The sequence below is a fragment of the Pituophis catenifer genome, unplaced genomic scaffold (assembly GCF_029215685.1).
Source record: "Pituophis catenifer annectens isolate HBS135680 unplaced genomic scaffold, rPitCat1.0.hap2 SCAF_5, whole genome shotgun sequence".
Lineage (NCBI taxonomy): Eukaryota > Metazoa > Chordata > Lepidosauria > Squamata > Colubridae > Pituophis > Pituophis catenifer.
Genome location: NW_027256885.1, coordinates 69,703,529 through 69,725,962, shown reverse-complemented (window position 1 = coordinate 69,725,962; position 22,434 = coordinate 69,703,529). Strand labels below are relative to the sequence as shown.

The 22,434-nt window shown below is 44.4% G+C and overlaps 1 protein-coding gene across 1 annotated transcript in view; it reads right to left on the bottom strand.

The window, feature by feature from the left end:
- SLC12A6 (solute carrier family 12 member 6) overlaps positions 1-22,434 on the bottom strand; it is a 49,134-nt gene that overhangs the window by 23,289 nt on the left and 3,411 nt on the right. The window contains 5 exon segments of the mRNA XM_070944524.1: positions 5,705-5,919; positions 6,343-6,584; positions 6,807-6,937; positions 8,563-8,617; positions 9,920-10,066. Coding sequence (XP_070800625.1) covers positions 5,705-5,919; positions 6,343-6,584; positions 6,807-6,937; positions 8,563-8,617; positions 9,920-10,066 — 790 coding nt within the window.

The following is a 22,434-nucleotide window of genomic DNA, read 5'->3' as shown; positions in this document are numbered from 1 at the left end:
GATACATTTAGTAACTTTATTAGCTACAAAGTAAGCAACCAGACTGCGGGCGCGCTGCCGGAGCTCTCCTTATATTCGCTCCGGCAGTCGCACCGCCCCTGACAGTGATTCAAACTTTCCCTCCCGATGGCTGGCAGCCAATCCGGGCGGATGTCCTTATAAGGACATAACACTCCTCCCCTCTTAGTCCGGGAACTGTCAATCCTCATTAATAAAAGTCACGTAATCACGCAGGTACGTAGGACGCCTCGGCACCCTAGTTGACCTGCGCAGTCTCACTTCTTCCTCGTCCCCGACCTGGACGGACGGGGCTCCTGTGTCTCCTGGTTCCCTCCCCGGAACCGGGCTCGGTTCGGCTGGCGAGTGTGCGGGGTCACCCTCAGCGCCTCCGGCCGGACCGCAGACCTTGGATGGCTGGTTCTGGTGGTCTTCCTCCTGGCCTGTGGATCTATAGTCTCGTTGCGGTTGCTCGGTTCTGACCCGGGAAGAGCGTCTGAGTCTCGGTAAGTCCCAGGCTGTCACTTGCTCCTCCCCGGTCTCCCGGGCGCTGCGGTTCGGCTGCGGTTCGGCTTGCTGTCATTTGGGGGGTGGTTTGGATGGGTGCCCTCGGGTCCGGTCTGCCAGCTGTGGATGGTGTTGGCTCGTGTCGTGTTGTCCGACCTCGCAGGGGTGGCACTGGTCCCCTTGGTTGGGCTGGCGTTGGCCTACCCCGTCGGGTCGGCAGCGGTCGACCTGGTCGGGATGTTGTTGAGGGGCTACCTCTGCGGATCGGCGGAGGTCTCCCCTGCCGGGGTGGTGCAGGTCTCTCTGGCTGGGATGTTGTCGGCTTTCCCTTCGCCCTAGTCCCTGGTCTACCGCCGGTTGGTGACTGGGGTCATCTGGGTCGGGTTGTTGTTGCCGGGCTGTCTTCTGTGTTGGGCGGGGGTCCCCCTCGCCGGGGAGTCGTATGCCACCCTCACCCATGGGTAGTGGGGTGCCCGTCTTGGCTGGGTCCCGGTCTACTCACCTGGAGCGGAGGTCTCCCTGGCCGGGCTGGCGTCGGCTGTCTTCACTGGTGGGGTGTGATGCTTCCCCTCTGGGTAGGTCCCGGTCTACTCGGGGGCTGGGTTGGTAGTCCCTTGCCCTGTCTTGCCGGGTGCCCACCTCGCTGGGTTGGTGTTGCCATCCCCTATGCGGCTGGCCCCGGTCTACCTCGCTGGACTGTCGACGTGACAGTGCCTGGTAGTGTGCTTGGCCGGCCTCGTTGGTATGGCGGCGGTCTGCCTCGCAGGGGTGTGGCAGGCCTACCTCGCCGGGGTGTTGTAGGCCTACCTCGTCGGGATGTTGTAGGCCTACCTCGTCTGGGTGTTGTAGGCCTACCTCGTCTGGGTGTTGTAGGCCTACCTCGTCGGGGTGTTGTAGGCCTACCTCGTCTGGGTGTTGTAGGCCTCCCTCGTCAGGCTGGTTTTCGTGTGCTCCCCCCACCTTTTCCGGAGCTGGTCGATGTGACGTCTACAGACCTGTCCATCTTCCAGCTCCACGGTGTAGGACTTCGGGCCGGTTGTGCTGTCTATCTTTCCCTTCAGCCACTTAGGAGAGCCGTTGAAATTCAGCGCGAAAACTGAATCTCCTTTGCTGAAGGCGCGAAGCGGGCGGCTGGCGGTTGCGGTCACTTCTGGGCTGTATTGGGGGTGCAGCCAGTCCAAGGGTGACCTCAACCTTCTGCCCATCAGCAGTTCAGCTCTTGTGGGTGGTGGCATGAGGCGTGATGTGCTGGGTGAGGAGGAAGTTGTCTATCCGTTCCTGCCAGTCTCCCGTGCCCATCTTGGTGAGTGCCTCCTTGGTGAGTCTCACCATCCGTTACGCTTGTCCGTTCCCAGCCGGCCTGTACGGGGCAGACAGGGCATGGCGGATGCCCAGTCCTGCCAGGAATGATTCCATGGCCAGGGACGTGAGTTGGGGCCCGTTGTCAGAGACCAGCACATCCGGCAGTCCATGTGTGGCGAAAAGGCGGCGCAGGGCCCGGATCGTTGCTTCTGTTGTGGTAGATGCCATGGGTACCACCTCGAGCCACTTGGAGAAGGTATCTACCACGATGAGGAGGTGTCGCCCTTGCATCGGACCCGCGAAGTCGATGTGGATCCGCGACCAGGGGTTGCTGGGGGTCTCCCACTTCGCTGTCTCGGTTTGTGGCGGCGCTGGGCGTACTTCTTGGCACGGGTCACATCTGGAGACCCACTCTTCGATGTCTCTGTCCAGTGAGGGCCACCAGACGTAACTCCGTGCCAGGGCCTTCATGCGGACGATGCCCGGATGCCCTTTATGCAAAGTCTCTAGCGTCCGCCGTTGCAGAGTGCTTGGGATCAGCACCCTGTCTCCCCATAGCAAACAGCCCTTCATGGTGGACAGCTCCTTCTGCTTCCTGGCGAACGGGCTGAACCTTTCCTCCGTCTTCTCAGATGGCCACCCCATGAGGATCCAGGACTTCACTTGGCGGAGTGTGGGGTCCTTTTGGGTGTGGACGGCCACATCTGCGGATGAGACTGGACAGCTGGAGTCGTCATCTATGTGGAATAGGTGGAGCGTGGGGGCTGGGTATTCTACGGGATCCTTCAATGGGCATCTGCTCAGCGCGTCGGCGTTTCCTATGGCTGTGCCTGGCTGTTGCACGAGCCTATAGGAGTAGCCGGCTAGGAAGATGGCCCATCTCGTCATCCGCGGGGACATGAAGGTCGGGGTGGGTTGGTCGCCTGCGAGGAGCCCCAGGAGTGGCTTGTGATCGGTGACTATGATGAAACTCCTCCCGTAGAGATACTCGTGGAACCGTTTCACTCCTGCAACGATGGCCAGGGCTTCTTTGTCCAGCTGGCTGTAGTTGCGTTCCGCGCCGGACATGGTTTTTGAAAAATATGCGATTGGGGCTTCAGCGCCGTTGGGCAGTTCGTGGCTGAGGACTGCCCCCACCCCGTAAGGCGACGCATCGCAAGTCAGTTTGATGGGGAGCGTCTCGTTGTACTGTATTTTGGAAGTTAACAGTCCTTTTATGGCTCGGAATGCTGCTTCCTCTTCCTGGCCCCACTTCCAGGAAGCCGATTTCCCCAGCAGGCGGTGGAGTGGCTCAGCAACTGTGGCTTTCTGTTTGAGAAAGATGGCATAGAAGTTAAGCAACCCAAGGAATGCCTGAAGTTCCGTTTTGTTTTTCGGGCTTGGAGCTTCATGGATTGCTTTCACTTTTGATTTGGTGGGGTGGATGCCAGTACTATCTATGAGATAGCCCAGGAACTCAACTTCCTGTACTCCTAGGATGCACTTATCACGCCTGACCCTCAAGCCCTTAGCCTTGAATCGCTGCAGGACAAGCCTGAGCCTTTCAAGGCGTTGTGCTTGTGAGTCTCTGGAGATAAGCACATCGTCAAAGTAAGGCACCACCCCTGGAACGCCTTGGAGAAGGCGTTCCATCATAGATTGGAAAATTCCGGGGGCAGCGCTGACTCCAAATTGGAGGCGGTTGCATTTGAATGCCCCCCTGTGCGTGACAATTGTTTGTGCCTCCGCCGTTTTTTCGTCCACTGGCAGTTGCTGGTAAGCCTGGGCCAGGTCCAGTTTCGCAAAAATTGAGCCAGATCCCAGGGAATGCAGCAGATGTTGCACTACTGGGACTGGGTATGCGCTCTGTGCCAACGCCTTGTTGATGGTACAACGGTAGTCGGCGCAGATGCGCACAGACCCATCATGTTTCAGTGGGGTCACAATGGGGGTCTCCCATGAAGCATGATCGATCGGTTCCAGGACGCCCTGGGCGATCAGCTTATCCAGCTGCTCGTCTACTTTCGGCTGCAGGGCAAACGGAACCCGGCGGGGCTTAAGCCTAATTGGGGTGATTCCCTTGTCCAGATTAAAGGAGATTGGCCTTCCCACAAATTTCCCCAGCTTACCATCGAAGACTTCTTTGAATTCTTCGATGAGGTTGTCGAGTTCATCCCTGTGAATTTGGTGGATGCCTTCGATGGATAGCCCCAGCGGCTTAAACCACTCCACTCCTAACAGGTTCGGTCGGCTGTTCTCCACGATTGTGATGGGAAGCTCGCCTTGGAAGTCCTTGAATTGGATGTGGATGGTGGTTCTGCCCAGGACTCCGATGGGGTTTCCGCTGAAGTCCACAAGCCTCGACTTCGGGGGTTTCAGCTGGGTCTTTTTGCAGGATGGCTTCAGATGCTTCAGATGCTGCCAGTCCATGATGGAGTAGGCAGACCCGGAGTCTACTTCCATCTTGCACGGTGACCCCTCTGCCAACAGTGTCACATGGAACTTGGTGGCACCCTCGTCGCTCGTGTGGGCGATGGTGGTCTGGTGCACTGCTCTGTTGTGGAGATATTCTTCCTCTCCGCGCCGGGACTGGTTCGAGGACCGTTTGGATGTCCTCTGGGTTTCTCTGCGATTCTCGCGGAATCTTGGCCTGGGCGGTTCCGGGGCTGGATCTGCTGCTCTGCAGGCCTTGGCGATGTGTCCCCTCTTCAGGCATCAGCAGCAGGTTGCGTCTCTCCATCTGCAGGTTGCCCTGGGGTGGTCGCCTTTGCAACTGCCGCAACGTTCTCCCCGGTCGCCATGCTGAGGGTTTTCCCGCCTGGGAGGGCGGGAAACCTTGTGGACGGCCATTTCCTCATCAGACTCTGATGGTGTGGTTGAGTCATCTGATGAGTTCAGGCCAGACTTGTGGATCTTGTGGATCCCTCTTGCCTTCACCAGCGCGGCGGCTGCCTTTTCGGACGTTTCGGCAGCTGTGGCTTCGTCGAGGACTTCCTTGAGTGGGATCCTCTTTCGGCTCAGAAATTTCTTCTGCAGACCCACATCCCGCATTCCGAAAACAACGCGGTCTCGGATGGCATTATCCACGTTGTCGAATTCGCAATTGGCAGCGATTTGGCGGAGCGCTGCCACGAATTCCTTGATGGATTCACCTTCCCGTTGGTTTCTTTGTTGGAAGGTGAACCTGTTGGCGATTGGGGTGCCTGTGGGTGCATAGTGCTCCTGTAGGACTTCCTGCAGGTCATTCCAGGACATCTCCTCAATGTCCCTGGGCGCCACGAGGTCAATTGCCATCTCTAGGACATCGGACCCGCAGTGAGCCAGGAAGAGGGCTCTTTTCCGCTCGTCGTCAAGGTTCTGGTAACCATTCCCTCGCAGGAATTGCCGGAATCTGACCATGTACAACCTCCATTTCTCTCGTGCCGGGTCGAATGGGTTCAGCGAGGCAATCGGAGCTTGCGGGTTTGCCATTCTGAAGGTCGCTGCGGTTGAGTGACTTCAGCTCGGTTGGCGATCGTGCCACGAGTCTTGCTCAGGTTCTCTTCTCTAGTCCTTCGTCGCCAGTGTTAGATCAGGCACAGGAAATGAAGACGTGACCAGCTCGATACATTTAGTAACTTTATTAGCTACAAAGTAAGCAACCAGACTGCGGGCGTGCTGCTGGAGCTCTCCTTATATTCGCTCCGGCAGTCGCACCGCCCCTGACAGAGATTCAAACTTTCCCGCCCGGTGGCTGGCAGCCAATCCGGGCGGATGTCCTTATAAGGACATAACACACCCACTTTACGGTCTGTTTCTGTTGCTCCCCTCTGGGAGGAGGTTTTGAAGTATTTCTGGCAGGACTACCCGATTCTGTAACAGCTTTGAATGAAACAACAACACTTTTGCTAGACAAAGAACATAAGGAACCCTTTCTCACCAGCAATAACACCACTGGCTAGTCCTGGAATTCCTTGGATAGCAGTGACATTGTTGTGTTGGAAATACTCATCGCAAGAGGCATTGAGGAGCCTGCTATGGTTGCAAAAGCGTGTCCAGAGGAACGTGGGTATGGTCAGGTTACCATACTCCTTGGTCTTGGCACATGTCTGAATATGGTGCTGGGAGAGGGAACGATTCCCCAGCATGCACACACTGAATGGAGAGAGAAATAAAAGATGAGCAAATTGGTTGGCCTTCAAAAGGGGACAAGTGTGAAAGTTGGTACATGCTGCTATCCATGGAAATGGTGAGTTGTTGTTCGAGACATTCTAGGGTTGGGAAGGAAATTCTCAATAAAGGAGAATATTTGTAGCTCAGGGTCGAAATGAGAGGCCTTTGGTGCTCTCTGAGCTGAGTTGTTTTCTTGCAGACTAGACGAGATGTTAGCTAGTTTGGATAATGAAACATCTGCAAAAGAACAACCAAATTCAGAGAGCACTAAGGAGAGCACAGCTCATTTACTGGCCATTCTATATTTCCCAACACCTTTAGGGGCAGGATTGTGGGGAAGCCACCTCTTGCCACAGATTTCAATGGGAGTTTAGTTAGCCGTCTTGGAGTATGCTAGTAACCTACGGAAAATCAGGAGGTGCAAAGGAGGACTTGATGACACCAGCGTAAATAGACAGAATGGAGACGATGACGCAGGCCAGGAAAAGAGAAGCAAACTTGTTCACGTAACGCACTCCCACAAATACCACCAGCACCATAAGCAGCAGGAAGGCCGAGCCATAAACCCGCATGTTGTTCAGCATGGCTGCCGGCTCCTTCAGGGGATCATCGCTGTGGAAGATGTCTGCCTTGGGGGAAATGTACATCTGAGAGGAGGCAAGAATGAGTCACACGTCACCTTCGGCCTAGTCAGAAGAGTGAAAATACAAAAAGATGTGGAGTTGGCACAATGGTAGCAAGAGACACTCCGATCTGCAGTGTTCCTGCTTCTCAGAGGAGCTGTAGCCGACTGGCAGGACTTAACACCTCACAATTACAACACCGTGTTGTATCTTATGGGTTCTCCTGTGAGGTGCTTGAATACCTACCAGAAAGATTTCAATAGCCCCCAAGATGTACATAGAAGCAGCAAAGGTAGTGCCGAGATAGAAGCAGAGTCCTACAGCTCCTCCAAACTCAGGGCCCAGAGCTCGTGAAATCATGAAGTATGATCCTCCAGCTGCGGAGAGGCAACAAAGACAGAAGATGCAGAGGGGAAATCTTATTATCCCTGCTTTTTCACTCATTCCAAGCCCCTCACTTTTCAGAAGGACCTGCCCCGTGGCTTTCAAAAACAAACCCAAGTATAATAAAACCAACAGCAAGACAACCCCAAAACACAAATATAGGTAGTCCTCGACTTATGACCACAACTGATCAAAATTAGTGAGACAGTTGTTAAGTGAAGTTTGCTCCATTTTACGACCTTTCTGTGGGACACGGTGGCTCAGTGGCTAAGACGCTGAGCTTGTCGATCGAAAGGTCGGCAGTTCAGCGGTTCGAATCCCTAGTGCCGCGTAATGGGGTGAGCTCCCGTTACTTGTCCTAGCTTCTGCCAACCTAGCAGTTCGAAAGCACATAAAAAATGCAAGTAGAAAAATAGGGGCCACCTTTGGTGGGAAGGTAACAGCGTTCCGTGCGCCTTTGGCGTTTAGTCATGCCGGCCACATGACCACGGAGACGTCTTCGGACAGCGCTGGCTCTTCGGCTTTGAAACGGAGATGAGCAATGCCCCCTAGAGTCAGGAACAACTAGCACGTATGTGTGAGGGGAACCTTTACCTTTACTATGACCTTTCTTGCCATAGTTGCTAAATGAATCACTGTAAAGTTAGTAACATGGTTGTTAAGTGAATCTGGCCTTCTCATTGACATTGCCTGTCACAAGGTCACAAAAGGTGATCACATGACTCTGCACTTTATGACTGCAATTGTCATAAATTTGAGTCAGTTGCCAAGCATCTGAATTTTGATCATGTGGCCATGCTGCAATGGTCATAAGTGTGAAAAACGGTCATAAGTCACTTTTTTCAGTGCCATTGTAACTTCAAACAGTCATTAAATGAACTGTTGTAAGTCAAGGACTTCGTCTAACCCTAGTGGCGCAGTGGTTAGAGTGCAGTATTGCAGGCTAACTCTGCCTACCATCGATCCTTGAATTCGATTCTGACCTGCTCAAGGTTGACTCACGCCTTCCATCCTTCCAAGGTCAGTAAAATGAGGAGCCAGATCGTTGGAGGCAATATGCTGACACTGTGTAAACTACCCAAAGAGTGCTATAAAGCACTATGGGGTGGTTTTTAAGTCTAAGTGCTATTGCTATAACCATAGTTAGAGAAAGAATTCCGTGCTTTGTGGGCCACCGGTGAAAGGGGGGACATTCTCCATATCAACTAATCAGATTTCTGAGGAGAGCATTCAGGAGAATTTCTGAATATGATCTGATTTGAAGGTGGGTACTGTGCACATGGGAGAAGGCGGTTTTTAAAATGTTAGTACAAGTGGTGAAATCCAAATTTTTTTACTACCGGTTCTGTGGGCGTGGCCTGGTGGGCATGGTGTGGCTTGGTGGGCATGGCAGGGGAAGGATACTGCAAAATCCCCATTTCATCCCCACTCCTGGGGGAAGGATATTGCAAAATCTCCATTCCCACCCCACTCTGGGGCCAGCCAGAGGTGGTATTTGCCAGTTCTCTGAACTACTCAAAATTTCTGCTACCAGTTCTCCGAACTGCTCAAAATTTCTGCTACCGGTTCTACAGAACCTGTCAGACTCTGCTGGATTTCACTCCTGGTTAGTACTTACCAGGCACTACTCAATTAGTGGCAATGGCGCTCATAGAGATGGCTGTCAGCAATGTCTAAGGAGGAGACGAGAAATTGTCAGCAGAAGTATTTAGGAGACAAATACAGGCAAAAGCAAATTCTTAGTTTGTAATGTGTAAAGAATCACTGATAGCACTTATAACTTTTGGCTATTATTTTGACAAACCTAAATTAGCTCCCCCCCCCCGCCAGTTTTACATTTTGATAAAAATCAAATTATGCCCCTTCTTCTCCTTTTAGTTTTCCTTGTTATTATGGGTAATGTAGACAAAATACCAATGTGGAATTGAGCAAAATGGTTTTAGTCAGGTGGACCTTTCCAAAAATTCAGAAATAGATTAACCAAAGACGGGGAAGAACAGATATGGAAATAAAGACTGCCAGTGATCTCAACACAAAAACTGACTACATCTACAAAGAGGATTACTTTGCACTGGCATCTCAGTCATGGGATGCTAACGTCGGTGAGTGTAATTTCTCCTTCCTCAAGATCAGAAGTTGCCTCCCCCTCACAGCTGTGGTAACATTTTGTTGTTCTTGTTGTTAGTTGTGAAGTCGTGTCCGACCCATCACGACCCCATGGACTACATTCCTTCAGGCCTTCCTGTCCTCCACCATCTTCTGAAGTCCATTTAAGCTCACGCCTACTGCTTCAGTGACTCCATCCAGCCACCTTGTTCTCTGTCATCCCATTCTTCTTTTGCCCCCAATCTTTCCCAGCATTAGGCTCTTCTCCAGTGAGTCCTTCCTTCTCATTAGGTGGCCAAGGTATTTCAGTTTCATCTTCAGGATCTGGCCTTCTAAAGAGCAGTCAGGGTTGATCTCCTCTAGGACTGACCGGTTTATTCGCCTTGCAGTCCAAGGGACTCGCAGGAGTCTTCTCCAGCACCAGAGTTCAAAGGCCTCAATTCTTTGGCGCTCAGCCTTTCTTATGGTCCAACTTTCACAGCCATCCATTGCAACTGGGAAAACCATAGCCTTGACTATACGCAGTTTTATTGGCAGGTTGTTGTCTCTGCTTTTTAATATGCTGCCTAGATTTGCCATAGCTTTCCTCCCCATGAGCAAGCATCTTTTAATTTCTTGGCTGCAGTCCCCATCTGCGGTGATCTTGGAGCCCAGGAAAATAAAATCTGTCACTACCTCCATTTCTTCCCCATCTATTTGCCAGGAATTGAGAGGGCCGAATGCCATGATCTTAGTTTTCTTAATTTTAAGTTTCAAGCCAACTTTTGCACTCTCCTTCACCAGCATCAAGAGGCTCTTTAGTTCCTCTTCACTTTCTGCCATTAGAGGTAACATGTGTGATACAAACATGATAGGAGAGGGTAACTTACACAGCAACAGCAAATAAGGACAATGGTAAAGGCTTGCAGCACACCAGCTGTACCCACAACCCAAGTAAGACGCAAGAAAAGAATCACTCCAAAGATGTTCTGCAGGCAAGGTAGGTAGACTCCCATGAACGTACCCATCTGTGGAATCTAGTAGAAGAGGAGGAGAAGGACAGGCAGAGTGTTAAGACCAAGCTTCCCAATATCTCTATACAGGTAGCCCTCAACTTACAACAGTTCACTTAGTAATTATTTGAAGTTACAACGACGCTGAAAAAAAGTGACTTATGACCATTTTTCACACAACCCTTGTAGCATCTCTATGGTCACGTGATCAAAATTCAGACGCTTGGCAACTGACTTATATTTATGACAGTTGCAGTGTCCTGGGGACATGCGTGATCACCTTTCGTGACCTTCTGACAAGCAAAGTCAACGGAGAGGCCAGATTCACTTAACAACTGTGTTACCACTTAATAACTGCAGTAATTCACTTAACAGCTGGTCATAAAATGGAGCAAAATTCACTTAAGAAATGTCTCGCTTAGCAACAGAAATTTTGGACTCAATTGTGGTCATTAAGTGGAGAACTACCTATACCAGGGGTGTCAAAGTCGCGTCGTCACAGCAGCGTCACATGACGTATCGGGACTTTTTCCCCCCTTCGCTAAACTAGGTGGGGGCAGAGCCAGGACGTGATGCATCTGGCCTGTTCTGTCCCCGACTCACACACGCACACAAACAGTCAGCCAGGAGTTAATAAAACCAGCAGTCAGGAATTTCTTTGAGATAACAGCATTGGCAGCAACCCAGTAGCTGCTTGCCAAAAACTTTACTCACAAAGGGAGGTTTTCCTCCTCCGTTGGATAAACCAAAATAAATTCACAAAGCCAAAGAATTGTCAAGTCCAGTCCATAATAAATCCAAGGAAGGCATATAACGAAGTTCCAGAAACACAGTATGACTTGCTAGCTTTTCAGTTTTGTCCGTCACAAAGCCTGAATGGCCACCACACCCCCTTTTATCCCCTGTGGGGTGTGGTCCAGTGACTCAGCTTAATCTCTGGCACGCCTCCTTCTCTGCTGCGCGTGCTTGTCTTTCCGACACTGTCGGGGATCCAGCCAAGACTTATCTCCGTCGCTGTCTAACTGCGGAAGTGCCTGGCTCCTGGCCTATCTCTTCTCCTTCGGAAGACACCTGAGGCATTGCCAAAGAGGAGGGTCCTGGAGAGGGCGGCCTTGCCAACTCCTCTCCTTCACTTTCGGAGTCTTCTCCCTCCGATAAGACGGGCTCGGGGGTCGGACTCACAACGTGGCCCTCAGGCCGTGAGTTTGACACCCCTGACCTATACAATGAAGACTTGAAATTTCTCTACTCCTCGGCTTTTTTTCTTTGATCCTGTCCACTTCTCAAGAATCATTAACTGTATTATTCAGATTAATCTGTTCTTTTAGCTCAGGATAGGTGACAGTGCTTTCCTTTTTTTAAAAAAAATTTTAAAAAACAAAACTATTCATTCTTAAAAAAACATTTAAAACATACAAGTTTCTCTTAGTCAAGAAACAAATTTACATATACAGTACACAACTTCACCTACTAACTAATTTCTATTATTATATATACATATATACAAACCTACAGTGACATGTTTCATTTTCTATCTACCTGACAGTGCAGTTTTTAATTATATTGATTTCTTCTAAATTTCATCTCTACCCATTTCCCCTCCTCTGATTTATCCACTGGTACCATCTATTCCATATTATAAAATATTTTGAGTCCTCCTTATCCTGTAACTCTAAAGTTAATTTGTCCATTTCTGCGCATGTGTATATCTTTTGTATTAGCTCCTGATCGGTTGGCAATCAATCTATTTTCCAAAGTTGTGCTACCGCTAATCTAGCCGCCGTAATTATGTGAAGTATTAAATATTTTATATCATTTCTAATGTTCTTTTTAATCATGCCTAATAAAAAAATTTCGGGTTCTAATTCAATTTCGTAATCTGTTATTTCTACTATCCATATTTTTATCTTGTTCCAATATTTCTTAATTTCTGGGCAGAGCCACCAAGCGTGGTAAAAAGTTCCCTGTGCTTTTTTGCATTTCCAACAGGTCGGATTTACATTTGGGTACATTTTCGCTAATCTTGCGGGGGCCAGATACCATCGATACCACATCTTATAGTGATTTTCTTTGTAAGCTACTGATTTTGTCATGCTGTAATTGTTTTCCCATGCTCTTTCCCATTCTTCTAGTTGTATACTGTGCCCTATGTTCCTCGCCCATGCTATCATCTGCCCTTTAACCAATTCTTCTGCCAAATCATATTCAAGTAGATATTTATAAATTTTCGAAATTAATTTCCCTTCTTTGGATTCTAATAATTTGTCCAGTCGATTTTGTTTTAAATCTATTCCTCCCTCCTCCTGATCCTTCCTATATCTTATCTTTATTTGTGAGTAGGGCCACCAGTCTATTACTATTCTTTGTTCTTTTAGTTCTTCCCTAGTTTTCAGTTTCCCCTGCCTATCTAATATTTCTCTATATCTTAATTTTTTTTGTTTTGATAATATATTGGGGTGAGTTATTGCTTCTATTGTTGATAGCCAGCCGGGAATTTTCATGTAGTGTTTGTGTTGGATTTGTTGCCATGTGTTAAAGATTTCCTAATAGTGTGATTATTGAAGTGTTTATATATTTTATTCCCGGAAGTTCCAAATAAAGGCATGCCATCCTTTCATCAAGTCATGTCCTTCCAAGTTTAACAATCTTTGATTATCCAGGGTTATCCATTCCTTGATCCATAATAAGCTTGCAGCCTTATAATATTTTTGCCATGCTGGGAAACCAAATCCGCCTCTAATTTTATCGTCTTGCAATATATTTAATTTTATTCTTGGTTTTTTCCCTTCCCACACAAATTTTGTAGTTATTTTATCCAAATTATCAAAAAATTTCTTGTCCAGTTTTATTGGAATTGTTTGGAATAAATAAAGGAGTCTTGGAAGTATATTTGATTTTATTGCTGCTATCCTCCCCAACAAGGATAGTCTTAATTTCCCCCATTTCTCTAAATCTTCTTTTATTTTCTGGACTAAAGGTTCATAATTATCTTGTTTTATTGTTATAGTTCTAGCCATCAGATTTATCCCCAGGTATTTCACTTTTTTAGCTGCCTGTAATCCTGAATCTTTTACTAATTTCTCTATTTGTTTTGTTGTCATATTTTTTGTTATCATATTTGTCTTTTCTTTATTAATTTTTAGGCCTGCTACTTTTCCAAATTTTTCAATCTCTTTTAATAATTTCGGGGTTGTTTCTGTTGGATCTTCTATGAAGAAGACAAGGTCGTCCGCAAAAGCTTGGACCTTGTACTCCTCTCTCTTAATCTTTAATCCTTGTATTTCTTTATTTGCCCTAATTCTAATTAGCAGGTTTTCCAAAGTTAAAATAAAAAGTAGGGGTGACAGCGGGCATCCCTGCCTTACTCCTTTACTTATTCCAAAAAATTTTGTTGGGTCCCCGTTTATCAAAATAGATGCTTTTTGGTTCTGGTATGTTGATGTTATCATTTTTGTAAATTTCTCTCCAAAATTCATAGTTTTGATTTGTTGTTTCATAAATTGCCAATTTACTTGATCGAACGCTTTTTGTGCATCCAGAAAGATCAGGGCCACCTGTCTCTCTGGATGCACCTCGTAATATTCCAAAACATCCATTACCATCCTTAAATTATTTTTTATCTGTCTTGTGGGCAAGAAACCGTTTTGGTCCTGATGTATTTTGTTGTGTAATATTTTTTTCAACCTATTAGCAATTATACTCATGAAAACTTTGTAATCGGTATTCAACAAAGAAATAGGCCTATAGTTTTTGTTTTGTTTTTTTTTATTGTAAAAGTTTTACAATTACATTTTCACCCCATTTTCACCCCCCTAACCCACCCCAAACTCCCCAGCCCACCCTCCCTAACCCCCCCTAACCCTCCCCTCCCCCCCGGACTTCCATAGAATATACCCCCATCATTATCCCCTTTATATAAAACTTGAGCCCCCCCAACCCCCATATCATTTTTCATCTTCACATAGTTCAAATATTTCTATCTTAATATAATATAATACTATCAATGAAAAGCTATTTGATACTTCCTAGTTTGATATTTGTTCTGCACATAATCTATCCACTTTTTCCATTCACATTCATAAGTCTCTTGTGAGCGGTCTTTTAAATATGCTGAAATCTTCGCCATCTCAGCGAAACTGGCCATCTTCAGAGTCCATTCCTCAACAGTGGGCAAAGCTTCATTTTTCCAATATTTGCCTATCAGCAATCTCGCTGCTGTAATCATATACAAAATCAACTTTGTTTCATCCACTGTAAAACCCTTAGCTATACCCAATAGAAACAATTGTGGAGAAAATTGAATTTTTTTCTTTAAAACATTCTGCATGACCCACCAAATTTTTATCCAAAAAGCCTTAACTTTCTTACAGGTCCACCAAATATGATAATATGTAGCATCTGTACAATCACACCTCCAACATTTTGGCTGAACATTAGGGTACATACACGACAATTTCTTAGGATCTAAATGCCATCTATAAAACATTTTGTAAAAGTTTTCCCTCAAATTCTGCGACTGTGTAAATTTAACATTCTGAACCCAATTTTTTTCCCATGTTTCCAACATCACTGGTTCTGCAAAGTTTTGTGCCCACTTAATCATACAATCCTTCACCAATTCAGTTTCTGAATCCCTTTCTAGCAAAACATTATAAAGCCTTTTAATATGCATTGGACCTTTCTCTTTTATATGTCTAACCAATTCTTCCTCATGCAAAATAATACCAGTTCTCTGGTCCTCTTTCCATCTCCATTGAAGTTGATTATACTCTAACCAAGTCAAATTAATCCCTTCGTCCAACAGTGTCTGTAATGTCTTCAACTGCCATCTGCCCGCATCTGCAAAAAGAACCTCTTTGTATAACAACCCCCCGAGTGACATTATATTTGTATTCCTCATAATATGACCAAGATCCAGCCATAGCGGTATTTTATAATCCCATTTAAATCGGTGCTTCTTCCAAACTCTCATCAAAGAGTCTCTAAACATATGGCTTTTAAATACTTTATCCACTTTGTTTTCATAAAATAAGTATGCATGCCATCCAAATTCAAGGTCAAAACTTTCTATATTCAATATTCCAGTCTTTTCCCTTCCAAACCAATCACTTGCTTGAGTCAAAGCTGCTGCTTCATAATATAACTGTAGGTTTGGAAGTTTGAGACCTCCCCTTTCGGGAACATCTTGAATGATTTTCAGTTTCACTCTCGTTTTTTTCTCATTCCAGACAAACTTATTCACTCCACTTTGCCACTCTTTCAATTGTTTATCACTTTTAAGCACCGGAATCATTTGAAACAGAAAAAGAAATCTTGGCAAAATGTTCATCTTGTGTCATATTTTTAACTATCATCTTAGTTTTTTTCTGATTCAATCTAAAACCTGATACTGTACCATAATCTTGTATAATGTCTTTCATCTGGATTATTGATTCCATCGGCTGTGTTAGGGTAACAACCAGATCAGCTGCAAATGCCCTTATTCTGTAATCCTCTTGCCTTATCACTATACCTTTCAAGTTATTCGAATCCCGTATTGTGTTCAACAAGACTTCTAGTGTTAAGATAAATAACAATGGGGATAACGGACAGCCTTGTCTGGTCCCTTTTTCAATATTGAACTCTGATGTCAAACTTCCATTAATAATAATCTGTGCCTTTTGCTCTTGGTAAATTGCTGAGACTGCCTGTATAAATTGATCCCCAAATCCCATTTTTCTTAAGGTCTTTAGTAGAAAATTCCAGTCCACTCTATCAAAGGCCTTCTCCGCATCCAAGAAAACCAGCACTGCAGAGATCTGTTTATTCTTCTCAAGATATTCCAATAAATCTATAACTTGCCTTACATTGTCCTTCATGTATCTGCCCTCTATAAATCCCGCTTGGTCATCGTGAATCACCTCTTGAATTACTGGCATCAGTCTGTTGGCTAATACTTTTGCATAAATTTTATAGTCATTATTTAAAAGAGATATTGGTCTGTAATTTTCCGGTTTTTTAGGACCTACTTGTTCTTTTGGTATCAAAGTAATATATGCTGATTTCCATGATGGGGGTATTTTACCCCCTTGTTGTATATTGCAAAATAAATCTCTAAGTTGTTCCACCATTTCTGCTTGTAAAGTTTTATAATACACTGCAGTCAATCCGTCTGTTCCAGGAGCTTTAGCTGTTTTCAATTGTTTAATTGCTGCGATTATTTCCTCAACTGTTATAGGGTAATTCATTCTTTCTTTTTGTTGGCTAGTAATTTTTGAGACTCTTTTCTCTTCTAAATATTTTTCTATAAGTCCATTCTGTATATCATCTTTAACATATAATTTAGCGTAGTAGTCTACAAAAACTTCTTTAATCAATTTTTGTTGAGAAATTTCTTTCCCTCCAATATCAATACTCTCAATAGTCCGTATACTCTGCTTCTTCCTTAAGGTGTAAGCCAACCATCTCCCCAGTTTGTTAGCATTACAAAACGTGTTATGCTTCGCATATTGTAGATTTGTTGCAGCTTGCTCCGCCAAGAGCATTTGAAATTGATCTTTCAAAAGTTTTATAGCACGACGTATTCTTTCATCTGTTGGGTTTTTAATGAGTAACTGTTCCTTATTCTTTATTTCTGCTTCCAATTCGAGTCTTTTCTTTTGTCGGTTCTGTTTATGTTTAGAGTTCATATAAATGAGTACCCCTCTCATATACGCTTTGCTCGCATCCCATACAATTTCAATTGGGGTACCCTTATTCAAGTTCATTTCAAAAAATTCTTTCATCTGTTTTTTAAGTTCTGTTATGTTTTTTTTCATATCTGAACAAATTTTCATTTAATCTCCATGACCTTCTCTCAGTCTTTCCCATCTCAATTTCTATCCATACAGAACTATGATCAGTTAAAGTTCTTGGAAATATCTTTGTTCTTTTTGTTTTAACAAGTAAATCGTCTGATAACAAGATAAAGTCAATCCTAGAAAAAGATCTATGTCTATCAGAGAAAAAAGTATAGTCCAATTCTTTTGGGTTATGAATTCTCCAAATATCTTTTAATTCCAAATCTTCTTTCATATCAAAAAAAGTCTGTGGTAGTCTAATCCTTAATTTCGCCAAACTCTTTTTGTCTAGTTTAGAATCAATTACTCCATTCCAATCTCCCATTATTAAAATAGATCTGTAATCCCATTGCAATATTTTATTATGTAAAGTCTTATAAAAATGATCCTGTTGTTGGTTCGGAGCATAAATTCCAATCAAAAGAATTTGGCCATTTGCTGTGTGCAATTCAATTGCGATAAACCTACCACCTTCATCTGCTTCTATGATTTTAGCGGACAATCTTTTATTTACATAAATAACCACACCATTCTTTTTTTCCGAGGTTGAAGCTATAAAATGTGTTCCTAATTTAGAGTTTATCAAATATTTGTGATCTTGAGTTCGAACATGAGTTTCTTGTAAACAAATTATGTCATTATTAAATTGTCTCAAATATGTAAATAACTTCTTCCTTTTTTGTGGTGAATTTAATCCGTTAACATTCCAAGATAAAAGCCTAATTGTCATCTTGACCTTTCTGAAGCGATGAGCTGCCTTGCCTAGCTTCTTCTGAGGTCTTCGGCCTTGCTCCCCCCATGGCTTCACTTTGTGTGGTGCTTTTAGCTCCCCTTTTATATTGACTTTCTTGTTGTTGTTTTTCTTTTATTTGCTTGGAAGTTGCACGAGTTATACGCTGGTCCTTAACTTCAGGCATCCGAGCTAGATCCAGAGCAGCATCTCTTATTGACAAAATTGGGGAAGGTTCTAACAGGGATTCCTCCATAAGGCCTCCTCCTCCTACAGCACCCTGCATTTCCACTAGTTCCATCTGCTTAGACTGTTGTTCCCTCTCATGCTGAGATTGCTTTTCCTTATCACTTTTTATCTCCAACAGTGTAGATGTATGTGGGGATGATGATCTTTCTTTAAGAATATTATAGTAAAAATATTCCGCCTTCTGAAAAGTGTTCAATCGGTGTCTCTCTCCATTATACTTCAAAATTATACCAGTTGGGGCATCCCACCGGAATGGTATTTCTTGCTTTTGCAATTCATTCACTAAGAACCTATACTCTTTTCGGTCTTTTAACATCTTAGGTGGTAATTCCTTGTAAATTCCAATTTGAGCTCCCTCCACTTGCACAGAGGAAAGAAAGGATCTTTGCAAAATATCATTTCTTATTCTTCTGTCAGTAAAATATATCACCACATCTCTGGGCAATTTTCTTTGTCTAGCCACCCATGAGTTCACTCTGTAAATTTTGTCTATTTTATAGACCACATCTGCTGGATCAATTTTTAACAATACAGCCAGGGCATCAGAACAAATCTGTCTCAGATCTTGCCTATCATTCTCTTTTATTCCTCGAAGCCTAATAGCGAATTCCATGGATCGAAATTGTATCATTGTAATTTCATTTTCAACTCTCTGCACTTTATTATCCACATCAACAATTTTAAAATCAGTATCCTTCATTTTAACATTAACTTCTGATTTGAATTCTTCCAATTTGGAATCCACTTTAGTAATGGTTTCTGCCAAATCAGAAACCACATTTGACAATTTATCAGACACCTTGTCATAATTCTCTTTCATTGCCTCTTTAAATTCATTAATTTCCTTCTTCATTTCCTGTTGTGATTTTTGAAATTTATCATCCAGAGCCTGGGTAATAAAATCTTTTAAACTTTGAACATCAAAGTCCTTTCCCTCACTCTGCTGACTGGGAGGGGGCTGCTGTTCCGGTTTGTGAGTGGGAGATCCCTCCCCTGCAGCCTTTCCTTCCTGTTTCTTTGAAGCCATTCTGCCACGTAAATTAACTTTTCTGAAAAAAGGAAATCTTTTTTTTTTCCTTTGCACCTCCACAAAGTCCTTTAAAGAAGTCCCCCAGATTTAGTCAAATTAGAAATTGAATAAGCTGAAGCAAGCTCAGGTTTATTTTAAAAGGAATTTTTCTTCCACTCTTCTCTGTTCGCTTGCTACAAGCAGTGCTACAATGTAACTTATTGAAATAGCTTTGCGAAATCACTCTCCCTTTCAGCTCGTTAGCACTGGAACGGCGCCATTTTTTCCAAGCCGTTTCCGCTCGCTCTAACTTTTTCCCAAATCAGAAGTTCAAAAGAGGAGAAATACTTGCAGTTTCTTGGTTTAGGGGTTGAGGTTGTTTTATAGCAAAGTTATTTTCCCATCAGTTTAAATGTTTGTTGCAGCCGGCTTGCTCTGACAGGCAGAGTCGTCCCACGCCGTCCGGAGTCTCCGCAAGTTGAAAGGGAGCCGCGCCCGTTTCCTCCCCAGTAGCAGACTTCTGGGGGCTCACAGGGGCTCGACCTGCCTCTTGCTTCACTCTTCTCCTCAAATCCTCAGGATTTTGGAGTTTTCAAGCCGCTCCCCTCACTCGGAGCGGCTCTACAGGCGGCGAGGCTGGCGGTCCTTCAAAAGCGACCGTCTTCGCCGGTGGCAAACAAACCGGAAGTCACCCTATAGTTTTTTATTAATGTGGTATCTGCCCCCTCTTTTGGTATTAGGGAGATATACGCTTCTTTCCATGAATTTGGTAATTTTGCCTCCATCAGTGCTTCGTTATATATTTCTAATAATATTCCATTTAATAATTCTCCAAATGTTTTATAAAACTCCGTTGGAAGACCATCGGTCCCCGGAGTTTTGTTATTTTTCTGTCTCTTCAGTGCTTCTTTTAATTCCCCTATAGTAATCTCCTTATCTAATAGTTCTTTTTCTTCCTCTGTTAGTATTTGCACTCCCTCTCCTTTTAGATACTGTTCAATTTCCTCCGTTGTTACTATGTCCTTCTCATAAAGTTTTTGATAATATTGGACTATTATCTCCTTTTTCTTCTCTAAGCTCTGTTGGATCCTTCCCTCATCATCTTGTAGCTTCTGAATTGTCTTTTTTCCCTCTCCTTCCTCAGCCTATACGCCAACCACCTCCCTGGTTTATTTGCGTGTTCGAAGTAATTCTGCCTTATATATTTTAAAGTCATTGCATATTTCCCTTGTTCTAATATATTCAGCTTGTGTTTTGCCGCTATCCATTTTACCCTTATTTGTTCATCCCCTGGTTTTCCTTGCAATTTACATTCCCAATTTTGAATTTCTTCTCGTAATTTATTGCCCCAGGGGGGCATTCGCCCAGATACGTCTGGTGCGCCAGTTGCGTCCCTACTTGGACCGAGATGCCCTACGCACAGTTACTCACGCGCTGGTCACCTCACGGATTGACTACTGCAACGCTCTCTACATGGGGCTGCCCTTGAGGACCACTCGGAGGCTTCAGCTGGTGCAAAATGCAGCCGCGCGGGTTGTGATGGGAGAATCCCGATACTCCCATGTTACACCCCTCCTGCGCGGTTTGCATTGGCTACCGGTTGCCCTCCAGGTGAGATTCAAGGTGCTGGTGTTGACCTATAAAGCCCTACATGGCTTAGGACAAGGATATTTGGTGGACCACCTACAGCCAACAACTACATCCCATCGCCCGGTTCGCGCCCATAGAGAGGGCCTACTCAGGGTGCCATCGGCTAGGCAGTGGCGGCTGGCAGCCCCCAGGAGTAGAGCCTTCTCGGTTGGGGCGCCCACCCTCTGGAATCAACTCCCCTTGGAGCTCCGACTAGCGCCTGACCTTCGCACCTTCCGCCGGGAATTAAAAACTTGGCTTTTCAAATCCCTTGACCTGGTCTGATGACGGGGTTTTAAGGGTTTTAATGGGTTAATTTTAAATTTTTTAGATTTTAGTCTTTATTTTTATTGTGGCTTGTGTTTTATTGTTGTGAGCCGCCCTGAGTCCATTGTGAGATAGGGCGGCATATAAGCCGAATAAATAAAATAAATAAATAAAATAAATATTCTTTCTCTCTTTTCTCCGTTTTACATTATATGCTATTGTAAGGCCTCTTACATACGCCTTAGTTGTGTCCCATAAGTTTTGTAGGGAGGTGTGTTGTTTTGTATTTTCCTTGTAAAACAATTCTAACTCCTTTTCCATGTATTTCTTATATTCTTTTTCTTTTATTAACTGTATATTCATTGTCCATCTATTTTTCTTTCTCTGCTGCCCCTTCCACGTCATCATTATTGGGTTGTGATCAGCCCAATCATTTGGTAGAATTTCTACCTCTTCTATTTCCATCATTAACATACTGGATACCCATGCCATGTCCAACCTAGACCAGGACTTATGTGGATTCGAATAATATGTAAAAATTTTAATTTCGGGATTATAGAATCTCCAGCTATCTATCATATTTAGCTCTTCCACCATATCTATAAAAGTTCTGGGCAATACATTTTTCTTATTTTTATTTTGCTGGCCACATTTATAATCTTTTCTTACATCTAAAATAGCGTTGAAGTCTCCAATCAGACATACATTTTCCATTTTTTGATCCATAATTTTCTCATGCACTTTTTTATAGAATTCTAATTGTTTGCTGTTTGGGGCATATATTACTACCAACAATATATTTTTGAAATCAAGTTTTAACTCTATCATCACTATTCTACCTTCAGTATCCACATATCTTATATTGCTATCTATTCCTTCCTTAATATATACCACTACTCCTCTTTTTTTCTCTTCTGCCAAAGATGAATATGCTGTACCTAATTTCTTATATTGTACGTATTTTATGTCTTGTTTTCTTATGTGTACCTCCTGGAGGCACACTATATCTGATTTTTGTTTCAAATTTTTTTTGAAAATTTGGTGTCGTTTGGATGGCGAGTTGAGTCCATTTACATTCACTGATAGGATTTTTAGAGTTCTTTCCATTTTTTACTGACTTTCCTGTTGTTTCTTCTTTGTTTCTTCTTGTTCCTTTTTTTTGCCTCTTGTTTGCACTCCTCCTTCTTCCTGCGTCTCTCCTTCGTCTTCTTTTCCTCCTTGTAGGGGGTTTCTTTCACATTCCCGCCTCTGTTTTCCTTTGGTATTCCTTCCTCCCTCTTCTTTACTACCATTTTTTGCCTCGCTGCCTGTCATTTGGTCATATAGTTCCCTTGCCTTGCTCTGCGAATCCACCTTTATTTTCTTTCCCTGTCACGTTACTAACATTCCTTCCGGCGTCATCCATCTAAAGGGTATATATCTCCTATTTAGCAATGTGGCCAGGAACCAATAATCTTTTCGCAAGTCTCTTATCCTTTTGGGAATTTGTTTCAGAGTAATTATTTCTTTATTCCTATAGAACATAGGTTCGTCCTTTGTTATTTTGTATACAATATCCCTCACCTTTCTTCTTACGAATCTTATGTGTACCTCCCGGGGAAGTTTGTTTTGTCGGGCGTAATTTGTATGAACCCGGTACACTTCATCTAGTTCATTTATTATTTCGTCCTTTTCTCTTTGGAGCGACACA